This window comes from Diabrotica undecimpunctata, chromosome 4, assembly GCF_040954645.1.
Source record: "Diabrotica undecimpunctata isolate CICGRU chromosome 4, icDiaUnde3, whole genome shotgun sequence".
In the NCBI taxonomy this organism is placed as follows: Eukaryota; Metazoa; Arthropoda; class Insecta; order Coleoptera; family Chrysomelidae; genus Diabrotica; species Diabrotica undecimpunctata.
In genome coordinates this window covers 135018071-135044152 of record NC_092806.1, presented here as the reverse complement: position 1 = coordinate 135044152, position 26082 = coordinate 135018071, and the positions used below count along the sequence as shown (strand labels likewise).

Here is a 26082-nt window from a genome sequence, read left to right as displayed (position 1 = left end):
TATAAGACTAGCATTGGGTATAAAACCTTCCGTATTTCCTGCATGCAATATAATATATCTTTTGCCATTACTCGCACTAGTACTCGAATAGCATTTGGTAGAATCATCTTCCCAGGATGATTTGGTATTATTTCCTTTCGCAAAAATCCATGTTTCGTCAAGAAACACAAATTGTCTGGCAAATTCGGAATTCTTGTTTTTTTAAATAGTTTCTTATAAATTTCCACTTTTTTCCAACAACATTGGACAGCTCGCACAACACTTTACGATTATTGTTTTTTTTGTATCTAAAACCCATAGCTTTTAATACTTTTGATAAACTGGTCAAACCCATATCACAAAGTTCTCTGTCCTTTATTTTTTGAATAAGTGTCTTTCTTGTAGCATGTTCTTTTGCTTTGTACATGTCATAAATGATATTTCCGATTGAGATTTGAATACCTTGTGGCAAGTCGAGGGTTTTCGGATGCAAACGAATCCTTTTATTTTCCTTAATTAATTCCTCCTCCATGTTGATTTTTTCTAAAGTAAAATAATTTTCCACTTTCAACACAATTCGACGCTCACTTGGAGATAAAAACTTATATTTAGGTGTTCTATCGTTTTCTTGTAGGTACGTTATCCATTGTCACTATTGAAAACCGGCGATCGTTGAATACTAATTTTTCGGAGCTTTCTGAATATATACACGAGGGGGCGGGGCCTCGGTGGCAGGGCGCGTCGGTCATTGGCCGATGAGTCCGGTCAATGGAAAGCCTCGACTCAGCAGACTGTTTACTATTTTTGCAAATATAACAACTAAAATTATCCAGTTATGCGACCGCAAGGAATGGATGCACTCCTCGAGACAATTTTATTTGAAATAAAATTATAAAAGTTTTTTCAATAAATTATCATCACAAAGCATTTAATTTGCTTTTTTTCACGATTTATAAAAAAATTGTTTTGGTAGCGCTGATTTATACTCAAGTACTACAGCCGACCAGTAGGAGGTTCGGTACCACAAAGCAGGTAGAAAAGGGAAAGCATAACAGAGTGGCTGTAACTAGAGTCATAAATTATTTTTCGGGCGTTAATCCGAAATACGACAGGGTAAAACGACTTCACTATATCAGTTTTTTTAGGAACCAGCTGTATACTCAGCTTGATATAGCCATCTAAACTTGTGAGTATGTACTAGCAAGGTGGTAAAATATTCTTCAGTCAAATCTACCAAATTATTCTTTCGTGACGTTTTCCGTAGCGTTTTACCATGGAGAAAAAGTAATAAAACACCAGTACAAAAGCTTCGCTTGAAAAAAACAATAACTCATATACAAGTATAATTTAGATTTTGATTTAGTTATGCATAATGAATTTTAATTGCATGTAAAGAAGTTATTTGTTTGTTAAATATAACATTTTTTCAATGTTTAAACCGCAAAGACAGAATTTTTCACAATATCACTTCTTTGACCGGGCTAAAATGTAAAAATCAAGGAAAAACCTTAATAAGTATACAAAAAGAAAATAGTCCTTTTATAAATATTATTTATTTACATATTGTGAACAAATTTATTTATGCGGAAGAAATATTTCATTAACATTTTTTAATATTCTTAATCATTTTGGGATGAAAATGTTTAACTTGATCATTACAAATATCTGGTTTATTTTCTTTTAGTAAGCCGCAAACAGTAGGTAAAAGATTAAACCAAGCCTGTTCTTCGATATCTGAATCATAGACACCATTAAATCTTATGTTTGGTACCCAAGGTAATTTGGGATCAAGCTTTGATTGTCTATCCTCGTATGATAATAAAAGTTCAGTTCCACGTTCGCCTTCGTAACAACTATTAACTTCATCCCAGGAAACGCTGCTTGGCAACCACTGCAAAAAAAAAATAAATATACAAAATAATATCAAACTATACGAAACGATTGTAAAAGTCCATTTGTTTTGTCTTAAAAAAACTCTATTAATATTTTGTTAATTCCCTAAAGCAACTTTTACAATATTTATTTTGCTATACGCCACAACACAAAACTGCTCTATGCGCAAGTCAAAATTTGTTTATATTACTCTTATCCAGATTTAGCCATACGGCTCACACTCCCTCTAAGGGGAAAATTCACTCATCCCAGATACCTACGGTATCAAAAGGATTGAGCTCTGGTGGGACTCTTTCCATGTTATCGAGTCCTAGGTGACTTGGTATGTCGGTGTATCTCCCAAAAATTTTCGCATCTAGACGTCGAAAGTAACACAGCTTTCTGTATTATCTTAAATAGATGTTCATTTAGACCCAGCTTTTTTATGTTTTCTAGGAGGCTCTTCGGGATGACTCCAGTGGTAGAAAGAATAATAGGTATTTACTCTTATTATTATTATCACTATTATTACTCTTATTACTATTACTACTCGTCACCTATAGCTTGAGACTTGGTCTTTTTGATATTAGGCTTCACATCTGATATGCAATGTACAGCAAGAATATGCATTATTATTATTTCGTAATCGCTGAAAAATATTGTTTGTTCCTCTGTCTGTGTTGGAAGAGTGGTTATTGTAATTGATTTTATTTTTCAGACGTTGATTTTTGTCATTATTGTGTTTTGTAAGGAACACTCATGTGCTTATTTTCTGTAGAGTACCGTACGGTACTCTATAAGCCTCATGAGTCATCTCCTAAAATTGTTACTAAAGATAATTCATACGAGAATCTACAAGCTGTGTGAAAGTCAAATTTCCCCCAACCAGTTCGGGTTCACAAATGCTGTTGGCACTAGAGAGGCTTTGTTCTCAGTACAAGTCTTATTCCAGAGATGCAGAGACGTCAACTGCGACATATACGCATGTCTGGTTGATTACGAGAAAGGGTTGATCGAGTACCGCACGCCAAGATGAATACACGCAAATACTAAAAGAAGCAGGAATTAACAACCAAGATCTGAAAATAAGTAGAAATCTTTACTGGAATCAGGCAGAAAATCTCAGAGTTGATGGTGAACACACTGACTATGTGAAGATCATGCGTGGAGTAAGGCAAGGCTGTATTTTGTCTCCTGTAATCTTCAATCTGTACTCTGAAAAGAATATTTACCGAAACTTTGCACGAAACTGAAAAAGGTATTCTACTAAATGGTTACCGGCTAAACAACATCAGATATGCAGATGACACCATAGTATTTGCGGACGACTTAGAAGACCTACAAGTTCTTATGAACAAAATCACGTATTACAGTCAACCATATTTACTCATATAATAATGGATAATATAAAACGTATAAGAGTAGAAAAGGCAAGAGCATCGTTCACTAGCATGAAGCAAATTTTGACCTCTAAAAGCCTCACCCTACCTCTCAAAATTCGACTTCTGAAATGTTATGTATTCCCGGTTTTGTTATATAGAATGGAGGCGTAGACAATGACCGCAACATTGATGAAAAAAGTAGAGGCCTTCGAAATGTGGGCTTACCGACGTATATTACGTATATCCTGGACTGATCACGTGACCAACGAAGAGGTACTACGCCGGATAGGTAAAGAGAGAGAGGTAGGAATAAGTATAAAGAAAAGAAAGTTGGAATACTTGGGTCACGTTATGAGACATAATAAATATAGAGTACTACAGCTGATCGTTCAAGGGAAAATAGACAGCAGAAGGGGTTCAGGGAGGAGAAGACACTCGTGGCTCCAAAACTTGCGGCAATGGTTCGGATTGTCATCTGCTGAACTATTCAGATCTGCCGTAAACAAAGTCAGAATAGCCATGTTGGTTGCCAACGTTCGGAACGGACAAGGCACATGAAGAAGAAGAATATGGACTCAATCACAAACCACTAATAACTAGGTAGGTAGGTAGGTGATTTGTGGACTCAATATAAACGTTAAGAAGACAAAGCTTATGATAATTAGCAAGAAAAGGATAACAGAAGGCAAACTCTACGTCAAACAATCCCCTGTAGAAAGAGTGACGCACTACAACTACCTCGGCACCATAATAAATGAACAATGGACTAACAACCAAAAGATTAGAGCACGCGTCGGAAAAGCTAGATCCACCTTCAGTCGGATGGGGGCCTTCTTCAAGAGTCACAACCTCTCTCTTAATACAAAAGTAAGAATGCTGCGATGCTACGTCTTCTCTATCCTTTTTTATGGTGTTGAATCGTGAACCTTAAACGAAGATATGTACGGAAAACTGGAAGCATTTGAGATGTGGCTATATCGGAGAATGAATAAGAATCGAGAGGTACTGACCACCATTAAATCTCGAAAGTTACAATTCTTCGGACATATTATGCGAAATGAATCCAGATATGCTCTCCTTCAAGTCATTCTGTAAGGAAAAATATTTGGAAAACGAGGTCCAGGAAGAAGAAGAACATCTTGGTTAAAGAACCTCAGAATCTGGTTCAATACAACATCTGTGCAGCTTTTCCGCGCTGCTGCAGAGATAAAGATTGCCATGATGATCGCCAACATTCGTAACGGATAGGCACATCAAGAAGAAGAAGACCGTACGGTAACAAATGGATTGTTGTGGATAGTTAAAGAAAATGAAGATTCATCTGTAAACAAGATTTTTTTATTACATCTTCGTCACGATTGGTGCCATCCATCATGTCCTCATAAAACACCATCCGTCATTCATAATCAGCAGGGAAAATATCCTGCTGTATATTTTATATTTGCAAAAGTTTTTTGCAAACTTGTACCAATAGTACTTGTTTCTTTTTAAAATATTTCGTATAGTTCTAGCACTAAAATCAGTTTCTCTTGACATTAGGGTGCTGATACAAGGAAAATTGATTTCAGCTAGACTACATACGGCAGTTTCACGCTTTTCCCGTTCTTCATTAGGTAATTGTACGAGCTGGTTGAGTTTTTTCAAATTTAAAAATAATGCTGTGAATTGTAGATTTTGTTGGTACAGGGCCTTCAAATAAAAACGAAAACCTACCGATTATACTGTAAGCACTACTTCCATTTATAATGCCATTTAATAATTTGAACTTTATGTTCAGTTGTAAACGTTACCATTTTCCTAACTTGAAATATAAATTTCTGTATTCTGTTTTTTGGCGAGAAAACCAGAATTATTACTAACGACAAAAAATAAGTAGCGCCGAAGCGCCCTTACGTTTCTACAAACCCGACACCTCGAACGACGGCTCTCCACATCTTCATTCCTTCCCATTAGTCGCCTCTTACGACAGGCAAGGATAACTTGCCTCGGGCCGTATTCTCATCTCCGTGAGCCGGACGGATCATACAGACAACTAATTTACTTTTTCCATAATCAACTAAAAAGATACTTACTTTTTTAGCCACCTCTAATACTTCTTGCTCGTTGAGATCGCGTTCGTCGGTGGCAGACAAATGATGATATATGAAGGTAACGTAGTCTACTGAAGATGGTTGTTGATCAAGAACGCAAGCGTGGACTCTGTTAATAAAACATTCTTCTTCACCATGCTGGCAAGTAAATGTTACTTTTCCATCATCACTACGGTTAGAATGCTACAAAGAGGAAATAGAGTTTAGCTAAATATGTAATTTAATAATTGACAAAAATGTAGAAACTTGGTTTATATGTGAGATTTTTATTGAACAAATTATAATACAAAAATAATTGCCTATTAGAATCTCTAGTTTAAAACAGAAGATAGTGATAAATATTGCAAGTAGCATTGATAAAAGTTCAACTTTCCAACGCACTGTGTGGGAGATGTTTTTTCAGTGTTTTATTCTCCACAATATAGTTATTATGCAATGTACAAAATCAGGCAATATTCCCGGAAGCGATATCAGAACTAAGGACGGAATATCTATAAATTAAAAAATCGTAAACAACATAAAATTCTCCTGTGACACTGATGTCAGACAGGCTGAATCGTTATAAGATCTTGCGAATCAAAATAATGATTATTCCAAAACAAAGACATAAAAGTCCGAATTAAAACATTTTTGCTACACAACAATTTATAAACGAAAAAGATTGCCTGGGGTTAACTCTAGATTGCACCCTAAACTGGAAAAGCCATATACATATCTTGCAAAAACAATGTCAACCTAGAATTAATTTCCTGAAAATTCTCTCAAACCGTACGTGGGGAGCAGATACAAGAACCCTATTAAACTTATACCAATCACTTATACGTAGCAAATTACACTACGGCTCAATATGTTATGGTACTGCCAAAAAAACTACATTAAAAAAACTAAACTCAATTCAAACAACTTCACTAAAAACTGCTCTGTGGGCATTCAGAACTAGCCCAACCAATAGCCTTCAAGTATTAGCTAACCAATTACCTTTACACTTACGAAGGCAACAATTGTTACTAAATTATGCAACTCGTGTATCATTAAATCATCAAAATCCCATGCATTCAAATATCTTAAAACCTAAATGTATCAGTAATTATAGAAATAAACCTATGAATACACTCCCTTTTCCCAAAAAATTCCCCAACCCAAAATTTTCCCTCTTGGTCAACTAGTCCACCAATTGTAAATACATCCCTTACTCGCTATCCCAAAACATCCACTAACCCAACAGTAATCATACCATAAAATAATATCCTTATATCCAAATTCTGAACATATCTACACTGATGCAAAAACTTAATCAGGACTAGCAGCGGCTTGCATACATGGAGCAGACCATTTTAAAATACGACTCCCTCTGAGTTGTAGCATATGTACTGGAGAAGCACTGGCTATTTTAGAGGCACTGAAAGTTTGCAGAAGAAAATCCGCACCTCATATTGTAATATCTGAATCATTAAGAAGACTAAAAGCTTTACAGCAATTATTGTATCCATCAAATAAAATTATAATGCTAATAAAAAATGAACTCATACTACTATCAACAAAAAACATAGAAATAACTTTTTTATGGGTGCCATAACACGTGGGAACCAAGGGAAACGAAGCAGTGGACCAATTTGCGAATGAAGCTGCACTAGATGAAAGCATCCCTGTGTCACACATGCTAAAAGAAACGACCATAAAACCTCCATTAAAAACATATTACCAACTTATAACACGGTAACTGGAATTCCACATCCAACAAATTATAAGATGTTATAGAAACTGTCGGCACCACCTTACCACTCAGACTCAAACATTGCGAACAAGTGATAACTCGACTACGATTAGGACATACTATATCAACCCATATTCACTTAATAAATAAAAAAGCCATCCCTTTCTGCCACAACTGCAAGATCCAAATCACTGTGAAACATATTCTGTTAGAATGCAAAACATACACCCAAGAAAGAAGAAAAAATTACCTCTCCACCAACATGAAGGATCTACTAAGCTGTCAGTTCAACCAAGTACTAAAATATATTTAAGTTATATATACATTGTAAGAAATTGAATACCTGTAATTTGTGTTTGTACCCCCTGCTAATAACTCTTAGTAGAAGTCTTTTAGTTGATGCAGGGTCATTTTTGTTTAAATAATAAAAAAATATATAAAATAAATAAAATGTTCATTGACAAGAAACGTTCTATAAAGATCTTATGTATTTTTGACCTTATTATATATATATATTAAAAAGTTGAACATTCAAGAAAGAGCACAAAGACAATTAAATAGGGATATTAAAAATAGGAAAATTAAAATTAAATAAGTATAAAGAGTCGTCAAGATCGAAGTATTTGACGCCTAATAAATCACCAGAAATTGTAAAAAGTGTAAACAAAAGAAAACTGCAATATTTATATAAATTATTTCTGTGTCTTCTTCTATCGAAGATTAGCAACCTTTTTTGCATTTTTTTTTGTTTTGGGTCTTCTTTAGCAATTCGTTAGAGTCCAAGCCTGTTGAATTTCGTATCTTTTTAAGCTAGAAATACTGTACTGTGTGGCCTGCGTCTACCTTTGATCTTATCCTCTAGTTTGTGCTGAGGAAAGTGGTACTTATCTATTGTGTTTAATTACATGACCAAGATATGCAGTTTTTTGCTTTCTTCACATAACTGAGGAGAAAAATATGAACGGCTTATGATTCTTCTCCATTCTGATCTATTTCGTATTTTTTTCTCCAGTTTTTGTATTTTTAATGTTGTTATATTATTTTCTATTTGTTCTATGTATCTCTGCTTCGGTCTTCCTCTTGTTCTTTTTCCTACTGGCATTTATTTAAAAAATTTATTTGGTATTTCGCCTTCTTTCATTCTTTTCACATGTCTCATTCAACGCAGTCGTCCTATTTTGGGCGACGTAGGAACATTAGTAAGGTATAATTAGGCGGAGAAGAAGCACAGCAAGATAAATAATACAGGAATAAAAAAAAACGGACTTCATTCATTACAACTATTCAGATTGTAAGAAGGCCACCTACCATATTAACTGAAGACAAAAAGGCGATTATTTGTTTGCTTGATGAAAATTTAGTCAGTATTTTTAAAGAAGAAAACAAATGTCATATATAAGATATTTGCCAATGCCATTTATAAGTGGACACATGACAAAGGATTTGAGAGATTTTAAATCTCTTATAGTGAATTTATTGCACTACACAGTCCCCTAGATACAGAATATGTTGCTCCTTTTTCATCAGACATGCGCTGTTGAGATCACAGAAATTTCAACTATACTACGTAACAAAGAATTCGCTGTACTTTGGAAGAGCACTGCTTACGAGGCAATCTGTTCGATTTAGAGTACGTTGGTTTCTGGCTGATTTTCGGGTACTTCATGCAATTCATAAACTTGTAGTGATTGATGTAAATAGAATATAAATTTTCAATAATTTAGTCCCAAGGATTATATTTTCCATCATATTTAAAGGGATGTAGGATGGCGACAGATTTTGGGAACATCTCTCATCGACCTATTTAAAAACTGAAGAAACTGAAGAAAGAAAGAGAATCTTCAAGTATCGCATGTAGACATAACTGGATAGACAAATACCACAAGAACAAGTAGGTTTTGTTAAGGGTTAGGACATAAGAAGGCAAATTCTTAATATGCAACAGGTCATTGAAAAAGTTCGAGAATTCAAAATTCCTATGATCATCTGCTTTCTTAATTGCCAAAAGTCATTTGGCTGTATAAACTGGAAAGTTTTGTGAAACATTCTAGATTATTCTAAAGTTCCTGATTATCTGTTAATTTCTATAATCGTCTGTTTTCTGGAGTACCAGAAGGTATTTGACCATGTAAACTGCAAAAGAAATTTAACAGGATTTCCTAATCATCTGTCAGCTCTGGTAAAGAGCCTATACGAGAATATTGAAATCAGAATAAAAATGAAAAACCGTAAGTCCAACACTTTTGGTCAGTAAAGGAGTCTTTCAAAGATCACTTAAGGTACCACGTTCTGTATCATTAAACTGTGTGATCGTGACGGTCCAATTTTCTTATTGACGCATTATTGTAAACGATCATTCTCATATTAGTAATCTGAAACTACCAGATCATAGATTTTATCAAGAAGGTTCTATAGACATGCTCATAGTGCAAAATTGATTCTTTTTTTCTTAAAGTCTGGTCTAATACTTGGCGAACCAAATCACCCTGTGACCTTTGAAACCATATATATTCAGAATATATGTTGTAAAATAATGGTGATTTTGAGCAGCCCTGTCTAGTTCCTTTCATTGCGCAATCCTTTGTGTAATCTACGAAACAGAGCAGCATTGGTATATTATGTTCTCTCGCTCTTCCTATCACATCTAAACTGAACTAAATTGTGTGCTTCGTGTTGTAGCTATTTTCGAACATTAATTTCTTGAACGTTCTTTGCTAAAACAATTTTGTCTGGAATACTTTTTCCTGCATTAGTCTTTGATAGAAATTCAACATGTAAGACAAGAACGTACTTACACCTGGAAGAGCTAGTCAAATTAACTAAAACAAGAGATCTCAGTGTTCTCTTGGTACAAATTTTTTCTAGCAATAAAAAGAACCATATACATTTTATCTATCCTTTTAAAAATATTTCCACTTACACTCCATCCAAAGGGTACCAGGTCCAATTTTAAGCTATCTGCCAATTTCTCGTATGAAGGATACAGCTGTGTTAGGATAAACTGATGACAACCAGGGCACAATCCTTCATAAAACAGGGTAAGAGTCAGATCAGCTTCCTGAAACAAGAATTAAAATAAAGTGTGTTTCACAAATAAGGAACAAAGCATTGTAAAAAACGAATCTAATAACAGATTAGTTTAGCTTAAGTTAGAATCAGTGTGTAGCTGAAACGCACAAAATAAAATAAAAAAGTTTTTTAAAGAAACAAAACAGAATTTTGTGTTCTTCTTGTGATTTTTTGAACAATGCTTCTTGTGATGGCCTTGTCCGCGTAAAGGTAGTGGGTCTTGTGGTCTGATTTATTATTGTCTTTTTTTAATACCGTTTTTTATGTTGTTGGAAGCCTTTGAACATCATTCCTTCTTCGGTTTAGACTGTTAAGATTTTGTTCTATTTCGAATGATTCTCTGATTTCGTGTTTTCGTTTAATTTCAATGTTAACTATCATCGTCTTTTGGTTCAGGTTTATTGCAGGTCCTGTATTTAAAAGATATTGTGCCAGAGATGACGTTTTTCTCTTCTTTCGATAGCATTTCGATGCTCTTCCTGTTTGTTTTGACGAATAGGAAAATAGTTGAGATTTTCCTCTCGGTATTAAATATCGTTTCTAGTTTGTGTTTTCTTAGCCACTCTCCCTATATTCTCTGTTGTATCCTTTACATATGGTGGAATGGCTTTTGCAATCGGTTTTTTGTCTTCTGTTGGGTTCTTAATTCTTCCTTGAGTATTCTGAGCCGTTTCGATGGTATATGCTTAAAATTCTCTTTTTCTTAACGCTGTTTTCACGTTATGCATTTCTTCATTTTGACGTTCTTCGTCTGTCAGTCTTTTGGAATTTGTCATCAGGATTTTAATGATTGAATGTAATTGTGCAGGATGGTGATGTGATTCTGCGTGTAGATATTTGTCAGTATTAGTGGGTTTTCGGTATACTGTATGTCTTATGTCTACGTCTTCCTTCTTTATTATTAACACATTTATTATAATCACACTAAGCGTTGCAAAGGATCGTTAGAGAGAATTGCGCCCAGATTGACTATATAAGTAACCGCTTCGACATGAAGAATCGAGTTTACTTCTAACACCAGTAAGCGTTACTACTTGACTGGACAATGCCAAGTGCGACCTTGTCGAAACCTCATCAAAATAATGGTTTTTTTTCAAAACCAAAGTTATATATATATATATATATATATATATATATATATTTATATATATATATATATATATATATATATATATATATATATATATATATACTGTTGTGATCTGTAGAGTTATGTGATCTTCTAAGGTATCTTCAAAATGTCTGGCTATTAGTTCCACTAGCTGTTCGGACGAATAGTTGTAATGTAAGTGTCTTGCATTGTTGTATAGTTGTAGGGCATATGTTTTTTCTGATATACCTATACTATCCTGGTATCTCCCATTTTGTAATTCCTTGTTTATCTCTATCTGTTGTATTTTCCCCCAGAAATAATTCAGAAATTTTTGTTCAAATGTTTGCCAATTTTGCAATTCTTCTTCTTTGCTATCAAACCATAAACTTGCCTCATCTTTAAGATGGTTCCTTATCGTTTCCTTTGCTGTTTCGAAATTACCGATATGTCGTACTTTCTTTTTTAAATTGTTGATGAAAATTACTGGGTGTAATTTTTTTACGTCCCCGCCAAACTGTATTTTTATGTCAGCCGGACTTTGGATGGGTACTTCTCTCCTGTCTCCCGTCTCTCGTTGTTTTCTGATATCCTCAATTTGTTTTTCATTTTGCTTTAATCTCCTTTCTACTTCTTTCCTGTCTTCTTGTAGCGCCTTTTCAAATTTTTCTTCTAACTGATCTAATTCCTTTTTCTGGACAGTCTTAATATCTTTCATTTTAGTTTCTACTTCTTCTCTTTGCATCTCTAGTTTCCTCTCTGTTTTTTCTCTGACTTTTTCTAAACAGACTTTTACATCATTTTCATATTTGTCCAAACGCTGCTCTATATTTCTGTTATTTCTATCCATTTTTTGTGACGATTCTTGTATTTGTTGTGTCTGTATTTGCATCATAGCTAATAATTTTTCTAACATCCTTGTTTCTTTTCTTTCCTCCATTATTGTAGCATTTCCTTCATTAATAATTGTTTCCTCTTCTATCTTATCCTCTTTCCTTTCTTGCGTTTTGCTTTGACTCCTTGTGGTCGACATGTTCGTTCGATTATTCATCCCCGCCAAATATGAAGCTTTGAAATTTGTGCAATAATATCCCCGCCAAATATGAAATTCGAGTAATGTTGCAAAGACGAAAACTTTTCCTCTTATCCCAAATATTATCAATTTATCACATAAATTTTAAATTCATCAAAAAATTAAATCAATCAAAAATATAATAAATGTAAAATTGTACCTAGATAAAATAACTCAAATAATATTTCATAAATTTTCAAATAAATATATCAAATTCTTTCCGACGGGCAAATAAATTCTCTCAATCACCTGTTTTCCGTTTCTGATCCTTCAAATTCACAACTAGAGATACTTTTAAGCCCCACGTTGGCTCGCCATGTTGTTGTGATCTGCTTTATGATGTTTTATTATTAATTAACACTTATTTAATTAATCCAATTATTTAATTGATTAATTCACTAATTTATGCAGAGTCATACAAATCAATTACTTTTAAAAATTCTCACGGTGCCTTTTTAATTTTACTTTAATCAGTTTACTTTATATATCTCTTCTAGTGGGTTCAGTATCTCCTAGTTGCTCATAATCGGGATAGAACAGGAAACGGAACTAACATTAAAACAACATAAATATGCACACAAATTATTATTTATTTTCAATAAGCAATACGATGAATATTAATAAATAACTTTTGTGGGCAACTATCTTTCCCAACAAACTCCTATACTCTAAATTTAATTTTAATTACAAACTATCTATTGATCTGTTTTATAATAATATCTACTAAAAAAAATGACCATATAGAAATATAATTTATTCAAAAAAAAAATAACTCTTTGAAACTTGGAATCTTAGTTCGTATGCTTATATTTGATTTTATCTTTAGAATATCTTAAAATTTTCTTTCATTCAAATTATTTGACTGACCTTTATTTTTACACCAATGATGTCTCCTCTCAATCAAACCACAGTTCCTTCCTTGATTGATTATGTCCGGCTACCATCAAATCTTTCCCGTTCTCAGCATCGATCCAAACCGCATACCAGCAAACTACTCCTCCGAAAACACAAGCCCAAGCCTCTTTTGACCGGTACTCTTTATTCACAAATTCTCCTTTCTTTCTCAATTATATCTCGTGGACTATGCAGACTCAAAAGAGGTATTAATCTTCTCGATTTTGATCTGCTCTCAGCTTCCACCTTTTTCACTAACAAAAGAAAACACTGGTACTCAGATTGACTACACGAAAACATGTCTTCTCTTCTGGTCTGCCGGTAACATAATAATTTTTTCAATCTCTCCCAGACAAACCTTCTCAACTCTCTCATTCCCACCATTCCTTTTTAACCAATTATAAGCATTCATCTTTCCCACTTATTTTCGATTTAGAAAATTTCCAACATGATATTTAAAACAAATAAACTACTTTCACCCAAATTACTTTTCAGAAACCAGTAACAATTTTACCTTTTTCAACAGAAATAAGTTTCCAAATTCTTGTTATCTCATATCTAAATCTAATTCTTATTTACTTTCGAAAAATGCCCACCGCAAAATACAATTACAAAGTTTATTCCTTAAATCTATAATTATACGGGTTCCATTGTCCTGTCACTATTCACTCAGTCTTTCACGGAACAATGTTTTCTCTTATGGTCTATTACAAATAAGTACAGGGTTGTATTTTAATTTATATGCCCGCGTTATATTAAAATAATAAAAAAACTCTTTATTCTATTTCTGATCGATAAACTGATTCATAACAATACATACGAACATCCAAAATAATATTGAAAACATTGAATTATATTTTACCTGCGCACTGGAAGACACGCACACTGTAGCTGCCAAGAACAATACCACTTTTGATAGAAACATCTTGGTGAATATTCAAATACTTCGGTAAGATTTCTTTTTATAACATATAGGCTGTTATTTCCTAGTATAAGATAATAAAGAAGACAAACACTTGTCCTTTATGGACCATTGACAATGAAGATATTCAAATTACAACAAAATGTTCTTAAATCGGTTTTTATCTTTTGAGATAATACTGAATAAATTATTTATTGATTGTGGAAGATCAACACTTAGTATAATTCTAAAGAAGTGTAAATATGCTTTTATCTTAGTTAAATAGAAATTAATATATAAATAAAACTGATCATATCAGTTTTGATTTTCATCGGTCGAGAGTACGGAGAATAACAACAATGTTGGTACCTTATATAACAAAAATATAAATGGCAAAGTTGTTTAACATAAAAGAACTTAATTTTTCTTTCTTAAAAATAAAAGATATTAATTTTACTTTATTTTATAATGAGATAAGATAGATTATTACATACACGATTTTTACATATTATATTGATTTCTAATTACATTGGTTTTTACAAGTATTGATTTTACGCAATTATTTTTACATTCAGTGATGTTTATATTTAGTTGCATATTTCTATTGAGTTAAGAAAACTTGGATCGGTAAAATCATTACATATGTAAGATATGAGTAAGAGAGAGAGACAGAAAATATATTTTCTCCCTCTTTCTATATCGGGAATAAAAATGTTCCTTTTGTATATATACATATATATATATATATATTTATATATATATATAATATTATATATATATATATATATATATATATATATATATATATATAATATAATATATATTAATACTATTATGTATGTGATATGTTTTGTATTATTTATTCAATGTTCATAATCATTTTAGTCTTTTGTATTTCAAAATAATAATTACAATAAATCACTGTATGGCCGAGAACTGTCAATTTTGAAATAAGTTAGTGTAATGTCTAATTGGCAAATATCTTACGTGTTTGGTTTATACGCTGGTATATGTGAGTTCGAATCCCAATATGAATTTCCTTTTTTATTTTTGAAATATTTAAAACCCCACGTTAGTCTTAAATATATTAAATATATGTAATATACGCAAAAATGCTAAATTTTAAAATAAAATGACAATTTACAACATAATCTGAGAGAATTTTTTGAAGTTATACTTCTATACGCGCGTTCGACGCGACGTTGGAAATTTGTGTGTATTCGTATATATTGAGTGAATCGGCAAAATGATTACATATGTAAGATATAGGTAAGAGAGAGACAGAAGATATATTTTCTCTCTCTTTCTCTCTCGAGAATAAAAATGTTCCTTTTGTAAACATATTTAATATTTATTAATATTATTATTGTTTTATTAATATTATTATTATGGTAAATTAAACATATGCGTAAGTTATGTATATTGTCATTTTTAAATACTTATGAATATTGCATTTTAATTTGTATTGTATTATAATATTGAATTATGTGGCAGTGTATTGTATTGTATTTTTATATTAATAACAAAATTAACAATGCATTTTACTGCAGAGTATGTGTAAAAAAATTTTTTTGCATTCAACTCTTTTTATACATATATGAAAATAAAAATATATATTTTCATTAAAATATTGATTCAATCGTTCATTTATTTACTATACTCCTATTACAGGTCAAACGATGCACCGTATACCTGTATACCTGTATACCTAATTCTTTTTCTCTTTCTGCTCTCTCTTACCTATAGCATTACATAATGTAATGATTGTGCAGATTGACTCCCATATAAATTTGTAAGGACGAACGCGTGTATAGAAGTATAACTTCTACCGGCAGTCTCACTGGACTGCCCCACCCGTTTTTTGTCATCACTAATTGTTGGTCGACCCGATCGTTTGACATCTTGAACACTATTTCGTTTTATTTGCAGTTATCAGCTGCTGAACCGAATCTTGCGGCTTTTGAGCACGAGATTTATGCGTTGCAGTGCCCAAGTGTTGATCAACTTGAAACTTTTTTTCACATACAATCTGAAAATTGAAAATAAAAAAGTTAACCAATAAACTTCTAGTATCTCGCCACTTTAAAATTAATATAATATAATATCCTAATTTAATTGGTTTTCACCTCTATTGAAATTTTATATACAAAATATTAAGACAAAGGGCGATTTCCTTAGTGAATTTTAAACGGACAAAAAATATTAATCAAGCACACTACTTGTTATAATTTTGTAAAACTTGTTTCCCGAAGTATCTCATATATAAACTATTTTTTGAGTTTTGATCGTAGAATTTTTCTTCAAAAATATCAGAGGTTTTAGTAAAATGTCATATTTTTATCGTAAAAAAATAACGTAGTAATTTATGACGAAAAAGTCAGTATCAAAACCATGTTTACACCTTTGCTAAAAATAACTTTAAAATCGGTGCATTAAAATAAATAAGTCTATGTCTTGGAGCATTCCGTTCTAGTCCGGCAGAAAGTCTTTACTGTGAAGCTAATGAACCTCCTCTATGGCTTAGGCGAGAAAACCTTCTTCTCTCCTATGCTGCTGCAATTTCTTCCAATCCGTCCAATCTAGTATATCATTGAATTACATCATCACACCATCCCCATAACAACCCTTGTAACTTAATTATACATCCTATACCTAGTCTTCTACAACCGTTACTAAAAGATATAAATTTGTCTGAAACCAGAACTCTACCATTCTCCAATAATCCCTATTGGACCAACATACTCCCACATCATGATATTTCCCTCACCAGGTTTAACAAGAAAGATAACAGTATTAGTGCATTAAGAATTCTCTTTCTAGAACTTATAAACAAAAATAACATAGTTCTTTACACTGACGCGTCAAAGACTGAAAGTGATGTTGGATATTCTGTAACCACTGTACAACAGCCTATTGAACTATCTAAAATTTCTCCTTGTGTAGTATTCACACTGGTGAACTACTAGCTCTCTCACATGCTTTTAAATATGCCCAACAATATCCAAATACACACATAGCTATATGCTCTGATTCACTTTCTTGTATAGACTCCATTAATGTTATATCCACCAACCATCCTATCGTCCAAGATATTCATGACACATATCAGGTTCTTATAAACCAAAATACAACTATCACTCTGATATGGGTACCATCCCATGTTGGTATTAGTGGTAACGAAAAAGCTGATTGCATTGCCGAAAAAGCCGCATCATCCACGGACACCATTATCAATATACAAATTTGCAACTATCTTAAAGCTAGACTAAAGAAGCTTAATCTATCCACCTGGCAGATTCACTGGAATAATGTTACTTCAGCGCTGCATGAAATTAGACCCTCAGTGAACCTTCTTACTTATCCCAGTTTATCTCGAAAAAATATGGCAATCATACGGAGATTGTGTATAGGACATACCCGTCTACTCCATGGCTACCTGATGACATCATCTCCACAACCAAAATGTCAGCACTGCAATACGACTCTCCGAATCAGGCATATACTTATTGAATGCCCTTTTTATGCCAAAATACGCCAACAGCTCGATATCAGTACTAACTTCAAAGAGGTCCTAAACAGCACAGACCAAATCAACTCAAGGTTATCAAATTCCTCGAGAAAAGTCAACTGCTCAACAAAATATAAATGTTATATTACAAGTTTTTGTTATTTTCTCTTAATGTTAAATGTTAACTACATTATTTTGTAATTTATATGATATTACCATGTAAATCGTAACTCGTGCTAATGACCATAGATGTCACATGCACGTTAATTTAAATAAAAAAAAAAATATATATAAATAAAGTTTTTCATAATGAATGACATCTTTAATGTTAACAATTTAGGTTTACGTGTAAATAAACTTTTTCTTTCGAATGTTTTTTTTAAGGTTTTAATGATTTCTTTTGTAGTTTTAGTATCCTTAACTAAATCCAGCTATTTGTCTATTAAACATTGCACTATAATGCTTTTACGTTTGGAATCTTTTAGTTCAAACTCTGCTTTCTCTTTTACTTTACTGTAATCTTGCTCTGTTTTCTCCAATACACCTGATAATTTTCTTTCCTCCAGTAGTATAGTTACTCTGAATTTCCAATAATTGTTAAAATTTGTAGCATTTGTCAGCTGAGGAACATTCACAATTGCATTAACCATTTTATATTTCACACTTTTCTTTTTGATTCTTTATTTTTTGTCTGTCTGGGTGCCCATAATCTGATTTTGAATTTGTTGTTCCTCACTCATGGTAATTAAGATTTCCCAGTGAATTATTTAAATACTTTATTCGACAGAAGAACTAAAACTAAACATGTGCTACATTCTAAAATAAGATTACAATCATAGCACACTACCACCTAGCATTGAAACTTCCGTGTTAACGAATAAAACAATGATTGGCGCATCACCTAGTGACCGGGAGCATAACTATATATACATGACGCTAAATTCAAAAGTTTAGTAATATTGCCTAGGATTGTGAACTCATTTTAAAGTAAAGGAAAATCGATATAATCCTAAAATAACAAGAAAAATCCTTATCACATACGATAATAAATATTTTTCGTATACTTTTTGGGTTTTCTTGACTATATTTATTTTCCATTACATTAAAATGTCAAAGTGATTAAAACAATTAAAGAATAAAATATAGAATGAAACCTTTATTTATAAAAATGTTACAAGAAATGTTATATGTGTTACAAGAAATAATAATAATACAAGCCAAGTTTAGTATAATTTAGTTTTCTTAATGTTGTGACAACAACTGGTCAGTATTTAAATAATTGTTTTGTCATTCTTATGTCAAGTTTTATGTGAATAAAAGCGTAATTTTGCAAAAGGCATTTTACTACAATATTAGTTGAATAAATTTACAATTTAGGGCTCTTAACAGCACTCACCCATTTATCAAACATATTCATATAATTTCGTGGACTTGGAAAACGGTAATGCTTGCTAATAGTATCCATGCAATCTGGGACACAATATCTTCTTTGTTAATTTCTTCGTTTTTCCATTGGTATTCCATATAATGTGTTCGATGCCATAATAAAAAATCGTCTAAAATTGTACCTTTTTGCACTACTTATATAAAAAATTTTAAATTATAAAAAATAAAACAAATACAAATATGGCGACGTATTTGTCTAAACTCAACTTTGAATTGACCACAGCACACTCCCTCCGCGCAGGAACGAGACTAGCAGCGCCACCAAACGAATGGGAGCGAAATCCGAACGTGTTTTGGCCTTGGCTATCCCTGTTACCAATCTAGGTGTAATTTTATCTATGATTACAATTGACAGTTGACAACCGGAATCACTTCTGAAACTGTGAAACAGTGTTGCCAAGTACAAAATTCCAATATCAGTCATGTGAGTTATGCGTCGATAGATATAAGTATAACATTATACATATTAAATGTCACTTGTCAAACCAGTGTCGTTGCACGATAACTTTATTTTAATGTTTCTACTAGTACTACTACTACTACTACTACTACATAACTACGTTATGAACGTCGTGTGCCTTTTACCTTTGGTTGAAACAAATGTTGAGAAGAATTGAGCTTGTTGGCAACTAAATCGTACGTGGCCATTGAAACCGATCACCGGATAAGAAGAAGAACAGTACTTTGACGTGATGTCAATATTATCCGTCAATATATAATTGATTTACTATCAAATTATTAGTGTTATTATATGTCTTCTTTTCAAGACGAAGATAACGATGAAGAAATTGAAATAACGTTTGACAATCTCATCGAAGCGATAAAAAGAGATTTTAAAATAGCAGATAGACAATCTAAAAAATTAGTTACCAGAATTCAGAAAGATGTATATGAAAAAATTACCTTTTGGAAAGAAAATTATTTAGGTTTTGAGAAAAATGAAAGGAATAATAATTCCAATGAACGCATTTCAGGAGCAGATCTAATTGCTGCTAGTATCGTCAGAATTCATCACAAAGCAAGCCTCGACTTCCAGATTGTTCAACTTTACGATCAATACGAAGTAAATGAAATAATACAAAACATGAGATTTGATGAAATCGAAAAATATATACATCTTATACCAGAAAAAATGCTTGAAGACTTTAATAAACTGGATAGACGGCTACAAAGGTCAATAAAAAAGTTAAAATTTCAAGTAAACAACTACGTAGAAAACGTAAATGATAATGGCACTTCAAATTTAATGGAGGATATTGATCAAACATTCCAGCATGATACAGAATATACAAAGAAAGTTATTCAAGATAATTTGGGGACCTTGGGAATAAATCCGCTTGGAAAAGTTACCCCTGAAGAGAAGGCATCTGTACAGTTCATACAAAATGAAATATTTAGAGTGGCAAACATGGTAAAACAAGATGTATTATCTACAAAATTACATGTTGATAAAACTACTGATGAGTTTAAGGCAGACTTTATGAAGAGATTTTTAAATACGCAGGAACATGTTCAAGAAAAAACAGGTGAAACACAACACAACGATAATAATGTTTTATAAAAATAAGTAGTTTTCATTTATCTAGAATTAAACGCACTTTATTGTGATTAGAAATAAAAAAGCAATAAAGGTGTTATATCGACTTTAAATTAATTATATTTTATCAAATCGATTAAAACACTCAAACTTGAACAGTAAACAAAGTTTAAAAGTCAAACAAGTTGTTTAAAACAAATTTAAAGGTGACTAAGGTAAAGTATTTATAGAATTAGAATGGAAATATGCTTTATTGTCACTGAAAACTGTACAATTTTATGGACTTACTTTACTTTTTCGTGTCTGGATCCGACTACAGTTTTTCTGCCCAATATCGGGGTTCGTCTACACCCTTTGCATTTGCGAGCCATAAATCATCGAGGATGCACTGTGATGGGCAAAGTCTGCATACTCTCAGGTGCTCCACGTTCTGTATTTCCCCACATTCACAAAGTGCGTCGCTGTCTGTCTTGGTGCCCCATTTAATGAGGTTCTGTTTTACAGGGGCAACACCTGTGCGTATGCGATTCAGTGTCCGCCAGGTTCTCCAGTCCAGGTTCATTCCATTAGGTCGTTCTGGATGTAGGGGGAACAGTTCGGGTGGTTCGACGCTGACATTTCTCATAAACCTTTTCCTTGATTTAAGTCGGCTGATTCCTGGTGGTTCGTCAAACCCGTATAATTGGTGCCTTTCATCGAAAGTTTGCCTGAACTTCTCCACATATTGTGAGGCGCATCTACGGTCATCTGGTGATGAGAATCCAGCTACCCGGTACAGTAGGGGTAGGGGGGTAGGCTTCATACAACCGGTAATTATTCTGCATGTTTTATTTAACGCCGTGGTGACTTGTTGGGCGTGTCTAGATCTACCCCAGACGGGACAAGCATATTCCCCTGTTGAGAAACATAAGGCTTCAGCTGTTGTCTTCAAGACCTGGGGGTTTGCACCCCACTTGCTCCCTACAAGTTTCCGGAGAAGGTTGTTTCTCGTAGAAACCTTTTGTCTTGTGTTCTGACAGTGGAATTTATACGTTAGTGACCGATCTAGTACTACTCCAAGATATTTGGGCCTATCAGTATGTTTCAAGCGTTGTCCCTCCCAAGAAACATTCAGCTTTACATGCGCCAGTTGGTTGTTGAGATGGAATGCACATACTTGGGTTTTAGTAGGGTTTGGCTTTAATGAGTTTTGTTTGTAGTAAGTTGACATCATGTTTAAAGCCTCTTCCATTGTCGACTCTACTTGTGTGAGTGTTTTCCCCTTTACGGCTATACCAAGGTCATCAGCGTAGACAAAACTCTCAGTCTGAGGGTGCATTGGTTGGTCGTTGGTGTAGATGTTAAATAAGGACGGCGCCAGAACGCTTCCTTGAGGTAGGCCATTTTTTTGGGTTCTCCATCTGCTCTTCTTTCCATTTAGCAAAACGTAGAAACGTCTATTACACAACAGTGATCTAATGATATTTACCAGGTCGTAGTCAAGCACAGTGTTATAGATCTTAGTTAGCAGGGTTCTGTGGTTTATCGTATCATAGGCCGCTGTGAGGTCTATCAAGGCTACTCCCACTATGTCTTTCTGCTCAAATCCCTCCTCTATGTATTCTGATAGGTTCAGCACTTGGCCTGTGCATGATTTACCTGGTCTGAAGCCTGCTTGTTGTGGGATTAATTTTGCATCTAATTTTTCCTGGATGCGGTTTAAAATAAGACGTTCATACAATTTATACAAATGGCATAGCAGGGATATCGGACGGTAGCTACTCGGTAGTTCAGGGTCTTTCCCAGGTTTCAGAAGGGCTACTACTTTTGATTTACGCCACAGTTTTGGAATCTGGTAGGTAGAGCGACAGATGTTAAATAGATCGAGAACCCATTGTCTCGCTTTTTGCCCAAGGTGTTTTATCTGCTCTGTTAGGATTTCATCCACTCCAGGTGATTTTCCATTTTTCATACAGTCAATACCATTTTTGAGCTCTTCGATGGTAAATGGGTTTCGCAAGAGAGTTGTTTCCTGGTCTTGAGTTCTTATAATCTTTGGCGTTTTGCAACGATTGTTTGTTTTGCCATTCAGAAGCAGTTGGTGGGCTATCTGATTTGGTGTTATTGTACATAGCTCTTTCATCTCTGTGGGATCACCATTAAGTTTTTTGATCATATTCCAAGCCTGCTTACTACTGTGCGTTATATCCATTTTATTTAAAGTCTCGCTCTACCGTTGTTGTCTGGAGGCACTTAGTAATTGCTGCAGTCTCTGCCCTATCTCTGCCGTAACTTCGCTAAATGGGTCTTTACTATATTCTTCGGTGTACTTTGTCATAATATCTTTTGCTTCATCGTTCAGACCAGATATGTAATGTTGTTGACATCCTCTGGGTATGTGTTTACATGAGATTCGTTTTACAAGTTTGATGAACGCGTCATAGTTTTTGGGGATCGGGACTATATTTTTCACTTGTGTTTCCAATTCATCAGCAAATTTTGCCCAGTTCGCTTTTTTAAAATTAAACCTTCGTTTGAAACGAATTTTGGGAGCTTTTATAGCGCTGTAAACGGTTATTCCCACGGGCCTATGTTGCGTCTTCGGTATAGGCTTATATACCTTCCTAACGCAACGGTCCTCTAAAGACATGCTGATGAAGGTGAGATCAGGGTTGTAACCTTTCTTCCATATTTTGCTCTGGAACGAATAGGGCAGTTTTGGGTCATGTAGAAGTGCCAGGTTGTTTTGTTCAGCCCACGATTCCACAAGATCTCCATTCTTATCAGTTGAAGCGTAGCCCCAATGGACATTATGACTATTAAAATCACCCAGAATGAATCTGGTTTTTTGAGAAGCGAAATTTTTTGGAGGGGAGAAAACAAAGTCTCTCTGGGGTGGTTTATACACAGATGTCACTGTGCAGGCTCCTATTTCGACGGTTAGTATTTCAATGTCGTTGTAGCATGTTTTTTCAGCTGATGTTACATCAATATCTCTTCTCATGAAGATGGCGCTTCCATGTTTTGCACTTGAATGTTCAATGATAAGCTGCATTCCCTCAACGCTAGGTCTATGTGCTGATATGTCACGGTGAGTCTCTTGTATACATAATATATCACACTTGTGGATTTTACAGAGTTCAGACAAAATTTCCTGTTTGTTACAAGTAATACCCTCAATGTTTATGGTCATCATTGTCAGTGTAGGCTCTGAGAAGAGCCGTTGATTCTCGTTACTTTGTTCGGATCCAGTGGTGGAAGGATTGGCCGCCCGAGGGGCGTTTCCAGGGAGAAAATTTTATGGAAAAAGCTTACAAAAAGCTTACAATTTATAAGTTACTGAAATTACATAACTCACAAAATATCACAAAATAAAAGATACTAATTGTATATTGTATAATAAAACCTTATAAATAAAAAAAATATATAAACAAGTTGAGGTTACGGCCTGTGATACCCAAATATATGTACTGGATGTTTTAAAAAGGTATGTCATAAATTAAATCAGGCATTCCGGGGACAAAAATAAATTGATTGAATTCAACTTTGATTTTCCTTTTCATTTTTAATTACATGTCCTAGATATATATATTGTTCTGCCTTTTCTATATTGATGTTATCTATCGTGATGTTTTCTAGGCTGTTGCTTAATATCTTTGTTTTGTCGAGATTCATTTTTAATCCTATTTGATTCGATTTCTGATTTAAATCTTGTAGCATTGATTTTAGTTCAAGGATATCTGTGCTTATTAGCTTGATAGCTGTGATATATATATATATATATATATATATATATATATATATATATATATATATATATATATATATATATATATATATATATATATATATATATATATATATATAACTAAAAAGCACAGATATAAATATCAATGAATCTAAATGGAGTAATTGGGCCATTGTGGAGGTCTCCAAATGGCATCATTGGGAAGTCGTGTGAATTTTGTTTCTGTCAATAAAATACAAAAGTACAATATACTTTTTTATTTCAGATGGATCGTGTGTTCAAAAGTACCAAAACCAAACTTTCTTTTCGGGAATTGCAAAATCTGTCCCAGGAAGATGTAGTTGGTCTTCTTGACGACTCTGATTTCGAATTTGATATTGATAATGAGGAAGAGACTTTGGAAGAAGAAATGATCGAAGAAACTCAAACAGAAGAATTATTGGAAAATATTGTTGAAGATAACTTGAACACCCAAGTTACAGAGAATATGGAAGAAAAAACTATTGAAGAAATTACAGAAGAGCCACAGACAAGTCATGTCAAGAAAAAAAAACACAGAAAAACCAACTTGGACAGACAACAATTTAATTAATGTAAACAGCGAATACAGTGGTGATTTTTCGGTCGATAAAAATATTTATAAGCCTTTCCAATATTTTAAAGTGTTTTGTGACAATGATATTATTCAAAATTTTGCTGAGCAGACAAACTTGTATTCTGTGCAAAAAGACAGTAAAAATATTGATACAAAAGCAGCAGAGATAGAGCAGTTCTTAGGCATACATGTATCGAATGGAATGTAATACGATAGCTGATATCATGTGACGTAATCGTTTTGATAAACTGCAAGCAATTTTCACGTCAACGATAATTTGAAAATCTCGTCTAGCAACAATGACAAATTATATAAGGTAAAACCTTTCATTGAAAAAGTTCGGCAAAATATGAATAAGATAGAACCCGAGGAATTCAACAGCATCGATGAGTTTATTATACCATTCAAAGGACATAGTAATCTAAAGCAATAAAAAATAAACCTCATAAATGGGGCACAAAAGTTTTTGCAAGAGCAGAACGCAGCGGCATTTTTTGAGATGTATGTCGGGAAAGGAATAGTCCAAGATGAATCAGGTCTTGGAATTAGTGGGGAAATAGTACTGAAGTTGTTCAGAAATCTGCCAAACCACATGAATTTCAAGATTTTCACAGATAATTGGTTCACATCTTATAATCTACTTATTAGGTTGAAAGAACGGGGCTTCCTTGCTGCAGGGACTGTAAGAAGTAGGCGGCTGGCAGGTTGTCTTTTTCAAAAGACAAAGTTTTAATGGAAAAAGATCGTGGATCATCTGATGTAAAAATAGACAGCAAAAAAAATATGACTGCTCTCAAATGGTATGACTATAAGTCCGTCATATTAGCATCGAACTATATAGGAAAATATCCTCTTGATAAAGTGAAGAGATGGTGCAACAAGAGCAAAACCTACGTAGAAATCGAACGGCCAGCAATTGTCAAAGAATATAATATTTCGATGGGGGGTGTGGATTTGTATGACATGCTTGTGAAACTATATAGAATCAAAATCAAACCAAAAACATGTATATATTTAATACTAATAATTAAAAAAAAAACGACAAACACACCTTGTGGAATTATAAAAAACATGAAATATAATTATAATAGGCAACTATCCTGACCAAACTAGTACAATTGTGTAAAATCTGTACTTAGGTACTTCGTTTTGGAATAGAAACAATGTTTCAAAAAGTGTGATTCGATTTTAAGCTTAAACGATAAC

General features: G+C 33.4%; 1 protein-coding gene across 1 annotated transcript; it reads right to left on the bottom strand.

Moving 5' to 3' along the window:
• Positions 1–1513: 1513 nt before the first annotated feature.
• Positions 1514–14183, bottom strand: LOC140440078 (gamma-interferon-inducible lysosomal thiol reductase-like). The gene is made up of 4 exons (XM_072530347.1): positions 14025–14183; positions 9958–10095; positions 5306–5506; positions 1514–1870 (listed from the first exon to the last, which is right to left on the bottom strand). The coding sequence occupies exons 1-4, from the start codon at positions 14085–14087 to the stop codon at positions 1580–1582; spliced, it is 693 nt and encodes a 230-aa protein (XP_072386448.1). The 5' UTR covers positions 14088–14183; the 3' UTR covers positions 1514–1579.
• Positions 14184–26082: the final 11899 nt, after the last annotated feature.